The sequence below is a fragment of the Boleophthalmus pectinirostris genome, unplaced genomic scaffold (genome assembly GCF_026225935.1).
Source record: "Boleophthalmus pectinirostris isolate CB_2022bp ecotype Guang Dong unplaced genomic scaffold, ASM2622593v1 HiC_scaffold_22, whole genome shotgun sequence".
Classification (NCBI taxonomy): Eukaryota; Metazoa; Chordata; class Actinopteri; order Gobiiformes; family Gobiidae; genus Boleophthalmus; species Boleophthalmus pectinirostris.
This window is the reverse complement of record NW_026571190.1, coordinates 10,216,925-10,223,421: the sequence shown is the minus strand read 5'-3', so window position 1 is coordinate 10,223,421 and position 6,497 is coordinate 10,216,925. Positions and strand designations below refer to the sequence as shown.

Genomic DNA, 6,497 nt, shown 5'->3' with positions numbered 1-6,497 from the left:
TACACGACCTTAGCCTGATTTGCTGATTTGAAGAGAACCTAATGAAGCAGAGCTAATGATGACAATTAACAAGTCCCAGCTGTCAGAGTGCTGTGGTGAGGCTATAACGGATTGCATTATTTCCCCCTGAAAACAATATATGAATTAAAATTGTCACCTATTTGCCAACCTTTGATTTAAACATCAAGGCCTCTTGCTTTAGTAAAAGTAATGACATTTTCATACCAGAAATGTGATACTATTACAGTATCCAACCTAAACTGATGTGAATTTTTGATCTTACTAGATTTATTGTGAAAATTTACCAACTTGTTATAAACCAACCAGTAGTGGATTACAAAATATCACATATGCAGGACTACTGTCCAAGTTCACAATATCAGAATGAAACCCGATCTGCCCAGAATGTTACAAGCACTGCATTTAACTTGAATCTGTAGGAGAATCAGCCGGTGACTGCACTTTTCCCTTTAAGCATTAAAAACCTCATATTGAACACTATAGACAAGTAATGCCATGCTGTGGACCATTTGCAACAGTCATAAATATCTCCTTAAAGAAGAGTGGATCCATGGAAAAAAAAAAAAATCCCTTACTTTAGGCTGAATTAGGTCAAGTTAGCAGCATAAACTAGCTAAATGAATGTAAATTTAACTACAAAAATAAGATCAAATAGACCACAAGCACTCATTGAACCACAAAGGATACACACTCATTTATAAATCAATATACAAAATTTTATTACAAAAAAAAATCTACTTGAAAAGATCCACATTAAAAATGGCTGCAAACATTTTTAATCAGATAAACTACAGATAAATCCTGGTAGTAAAATGACAGTGAAAAACAGCACCACCACTAAACAAAGAACTCAAGCAGTGCTTCGAGAAACATTAAAATTTTTTGATTCACTGCTGCCCACTGCCAAGAACAATTTCAGTCCGCAATTCATCCGCCCGCCTTTTAGACAGGTGTTAAAGAAGCTAAAGATGAGACAAATGAGTTTTTTGAAAATATATGAGGGGGAGTCTAAGTGTAAAAACTAAATCCCTGATTTTGAGAAAGCATACAAGTCTGATTCCTACAGAGGCAGACAACAGGGACAGCAGGCTATAATACACCACAAAATGTCATCTCCACAAGTTAAAATGATTTGAATTCAGATTATACTGAATTTTAGTTGCTTTGACCAGTTAGAATGCATTAATTTTCCTTCAGGTATGGGCTAGGTAAGAATTATTGGCTTACAAAAGTGCAATTCTTCAACCCTAACCAAAATTACTTGAAAGAAAAATTAAGCTTTAAAATAAACTAAATGCATCGAAAAGGTCAAAACTTAAAAATTAAGCTTAATATTGTAAATTCAAATAATTTTAACTTTGCATAGATATTTTTGCAGTGTGCAGGAATCATCCACACAAACAAAAACAGTTGAAGCGAAACAAAGAGTCTCAAAAATATTCAAACAGAAAGTTTAATCTTCGTCATCCTCATCCTCGTCTTCATCCTCGTCCTCATCCTCGTCATCGTCATCATCCTCATCTTCCTCTGGCTGTACCTTCTTGGGAGCGGGCCGCCCGGGACCACCTTTCTTACCAGTGTTGCTTTGTCCAGAACCACCCTTTGCTCTGTAGGCAGCCACTTCCTAAAAACCCAAAACAACAATGTTAGTTACAACATGAAGGAAAATTGTACTGAATGTCAGCTGTTGGTCTGTCATGGGTCAGTCTGAATGGTATGCATGTCAGTGCATGTGTACAGATAATTTGATCTTCAATTTGGCCAATTAAGATCTGAATGAGGAAAGTTAAAATAACCCAGATTTGAAGTCACTGTAAGATTTGTTGAACATACCTTTACATGTTAATTTGATGCCCAAGTGCCAATATATAGGTAGATATGGCAATTTACCAAATACAAAAAAAAAAAAAAAAAAAGGACCAAAATTTAAAGAATTTTGGCTATCAAGACAATCTTAGTATCAGTACAACATGGATTACTGTAATGGGAAGACCATGTTAGGGCCCATAGGGGACAAAATTGTATTTGTGGTCAAGTTAACAGAATTTGACCACTTGTAACTGTTGAACTAGAATATCCACATTTTTGTACATGTCCTAATTTACCTTCTCGTATTTCTCCTTGAGTTTTGCAGCCTTGGCCTCGTATGGAGCCTTGTCTTTGGCACTCTGCGTGGACCACATCTCTCCCAGCTTCTTGGCAATGTCACCAATGGAGATGCCAGGGTTATCCTCCTTGATTTTGGGACGGTGGTCTGAGCAGAACACGAAGAAGGCAGACCTGGAAACATTTTTTTAAGTTATTAGTTTTGCTATGTAATCATTTTATTTTTATTAATAATGCAAAATGTTTGTAACTGAAACCAACCTATCAAGTACAAAACATCCTATAGTGAACTTTGAAATAATGGTAAATAAAGACAAGTTGCAGCCTGTTGTCAATTGTCAATTCAATTGCCCAAACTGAAACCTTGCAGGTGGTTTTTGATAAATATGGCAAGATACTGATTACAGTATAAAAGCTCTACTATATTTTTTTCTCCAGTTGAAAGTGGAACATCAACATTCTCCAATTGGAAAACAATCCATAAACTTTATACTAATAGTTACAAACAAACTTACGGTGGCCTTTTGGGGGCATTGGGGTCCTTCTTCTTCTTGCCCTTGGCTCCTTTTGGTGGAACGTAGTCTTTCATCTCACGGTCATACCTGACTTTGTCGGTCTTTGCCAGTTCCTCAAACTTTGACTTCTCCTTGGAAGACATGGTCTAAAAGAAAGCATGAATCATATCATTGACCTGTTTTAACCTCATCACAAGATACCATTTTGTAATATATTGAATATAATTTGTACCCAAAGCAATGTCATCTTAGCCACTGTGCATTCTTGGTTTAAGCACTTATGTAAATTTGGCATACTAACTAGAGTAATTCCTGTATTGTGTTTTTAACTTGTAAGCAAGTGAGGGTAGTATTTTTTGTGTTTAAGCATTTTTGTAAGTCACTGGGCTTAGTTGACAAACAATTTCCTGTAATGGCAGTATTTTTGAAAACTCAATTTCTACTACTGATTCATTACTGTTCTGTGACCCAGGAACTAATCTCAAATTTGTCAAATTAAGACAGACTTGCATCTCAAAATTTAAACCACATGGGCGGTGTAACCATTTGGGACCTTACCTTCCATCTTTCAGAGCATTTCTTGGAGAACTCTGCGAAGTTCACGCTGGTTCCTGGGTGTTTCTTCTTGTGCTCTTCACGGCAGGTGGCCACGAAGAAAGCATAGGAGGACATCTTGCCCTTTGGCTTGTTTGCGTCCTTCATGGTGGCTCGGTTTTCTGTAAATAACACAGATCATGGTCAATATAGTAAACATGTATACATAAATTCTAATTTCCCCCACCCCCAAATACACACTATTGTTAGTGCATTACTTAAGATTTTAGGTGAAAATATTTTAACATTTATTAAAAGTTTTTTTTTTGTTTTTTTTAAAGCCAAAATTGCCTAAGTACTGTACTTAAATCACTGTAAACCAGAGTTAAACAAGTTATAAACAATGGAAAGAGTGCGTCCTACATATTGTTTGTCGTTTAGTGAGCTATAAATAAACTACCATGGGAGCTTGTAAACTTAAACCAAAGTTACTTATAAATTTATTGTATGGTTAAATGTTCAAAGTAATACGGTCATATTTGAAAATACGTGCAAGAAAATACGTAATTTGTTATAATTTGCGGTGAGCAGACGCCCCGGGGTGATAATCGGATTTCTAAGCGTCTGACACAAAAAGACAAGACTCCATTTTGTATCTTCCCGCCTAAACTTTACTGCGCCAAAAAACTTACCAGTCGCGCCCCTACTTTATCCCCCTCATCTATACTTGCCACCGTGATATAACTTTGTTTTTACGGTCATTTTAAAAGGTTTTATGGGGTTTAAAACAGCGGCGTAGCTGTGGGTTCAACTTTGCCTGCGCTCCTGTGTCGTGAAGAAGGCTGCGCTGCCATCAGACCAAATGGCGTTTGAACTGCGTGCTATGAACAAGGCGGACTGAACACTCATAGCTCATTTCAGCCTCGTACAAGCAAAACAAACCACAACCAAACACATTACGCATATTTTCCACCAAGCTAAAACATGTGTGGGCAATATTACACGCATTATCGACAAAATAGGCCTGGCTATTTTTACAAAACGTGGTGTTTTTTACGATAACTTAAAATTTTGACCGTCTAAGTAGGCTTCAACACTCCAATTAGCACCACGTAAATTTTAAACATACCGCAGGACTTTTAGACGGTAAAATAACTCAAAATTGTCTAAAATATACTAACCTACTTTCACAGATTATGGCCGCTTTGGAAAATAAGTTATGAAACTCGCCTATAAACTAGAGCATGGAGGGTAGTTGAACCGGATAAAGCTAAAAACGCAATTTTAGACGTTTGGGTTTACCATAAAAGTACATTAAGGGGTAAAATTCAAGAGGAAAGTCAAGTACTCTTACCTGTTCGCAGCAAGACCAGCAGAAGACGAGTGAATGAAGGAGAGAAGCGCAACTGTTTTGTCAGCCGCACAAACTTCGACAGGCCCGCCCACGCCGCCACCTGATTCGTCAGCTTAGGGGAATTTACTTTTAAATGAGGATACGCACTATCGCGATTGGTCCAGAGGCATGGCAGTCAAATATAACGCTTGGTTGTACTGCGTGCGCTGTGATTGGCTGGAGCGGACTTTTAAACACACGGCGCGAAAAGCTCTTTGTTTTCCCTCTATCCCCGAGTCAAAAACCATTCAAAACCTATTTTACTACTACTACGACTTCCAATACTGTGTGTGGTGTCTGCATAGAAGCTAATACAAGATAAATGATAAATTTTGTAAATCTCACAATGCATTAGGAAATGCAGTTGTACAAATGCAATAAAGTGTAGATGCAGTCCCATACAGTAAATAAAATATGCTTGCAATCAGACTCAGAGGCAAGCAAAAAGCAAATCTACAAGATAGTTGTATTAATTTATTTTATTTAGGACAGATACTCACTGGCAAAACACCTTAGCAACAAGTGTCTATTAGATTAATTTTATTCTCTACATAATTATGTGCTCTGGCGCTGACAGCTAGTTGTAGTACAGTACAGTACAGTTTATGACCAAAAAGTATGAATGATACCAAATACACTTTGCTGTGATGTGAAGCAATAAAAAGCAATATAATGATAGTAGAAAAATAAAGTGTATTCATAGGTTATACATATAAATTAATTCATTAAAAAACGGGAAAAATACAACTAGAAGACAAAGTTCTATCATAATTCTGAATATTAGAGTATACATTTTCTTCTCCTGTTGTGTTGTTCTCTTGTGTGACGAAGCAAGTGAAGTCATATCGGGTCATGAAGTGAAATAAATAATCTGTACATCCTTTGAACACCAGGGGTCAGTCAAGTAAGAGTTCTGCAATGTTATGTTATAACCATAGATTTTATATATACCGTAAATAGGTAAAAGATGATATTAAACACAGTGTGTCAAACTTTTCAAATAGCCTATCAGTGGGTTTCAGACTGATGAAAAATGAGGGCTGTTGCCATAACAATTCAAAACCAATATCTATATGTTTTGAATGGGAAACAGATATCATCTAACAGGAAGCTGAAACCAATAGTCTATTTCACTAACCACAGACAAATAAAGTTTTTATGTGTTGCATGTATTCGTTTTATATGAATTGCTTGTTTTATTTCTTTGGTCATACATAGCTACTTGCAAGATACACAGAATAGCATGGGGACAGAAGACTGGCCCAGAATAGAATATTTTAGTAGATAGTAGACTATTTTACTAGATAGTACATATGACTACATCCTTTTCATAAAAACAGTAAGCTATACAAACTAGTAGGGCAAGTTGTAGTGTAAATATAGGCTCGTAGTTGTAGCCTATTTGCAGCAGTGCTCCAGCCCAGTACAATAAAGCCATGTAGTAGTTTGCATATAACTGGGGGAGGAGTTCGACACAGAGGGGGGTACATTTGCACTTAAACATTGGCCACAACAAAAGGGAAAAGGTTCACTGCAGTTTTATCTTTGTCATGTATTTCCTACCTGCCCCCTTCTCATTTCAGGTAGGTAACACTTCTGAGGCAGGCAACACTCGGTCAGACTTTCCCCCAACCTGAATATGGATGTGAGGGATGATTTGAAACTGACTAACTAGAAAGTATATTACCCCCACCTCCTCTGGCTCATAGGTAAAGACAAAGCATATTTGGCTCCTTTTGTTCCAGAAAATTCAAGCTGTTGTCAACATTAGCCTCACCAGATACAAGTTGAAGTCAGCTAGAGAAACTTTTTAATACTACAATTTATTTACAATATAAGAATATATTTTAGATGACCATGTTGCAATATACATACATCTTAGTAATAATTATGCTTATTATTATTATTATTATTTAACAATTACACAT

At 36.6% G+C, this 6,497-nt stretch overlaps 1 protein-coding gene across 1 annotated transcript; it reads right to left on the bottom strand.

The window, feature by feature from the left end:
* Nucleotides 1-715: 715 nt before the first annotated feature.
* Nucleotides 716-4,662, bottom strand: LOC110167633 (high mobility group protein B2-like). Its single transcript, XM_020932999.2, has 5 exons — nt 4,531-4,662; nt 3,201-3,358; nt 2,643-2,788; nt 2,127-2,301; nt 716-1,645 (listed from the first exon to the last, which is right to left on the bottom strand). Exons 2-5 carry the CDS (start codon nt 3,342-3,344, stop codon nt 1,475-1,477), a joined length of 636 nt encoding a protein of 211 aa, XP_020788658.1. The 5' UTR covers nt 3,345-3,358; nt 4,531-4,662; the 3' UTR covers nt 716-1,474.
* Nucleotides 4,663-6,497: the final 1,835 nt, after the last annotated feature.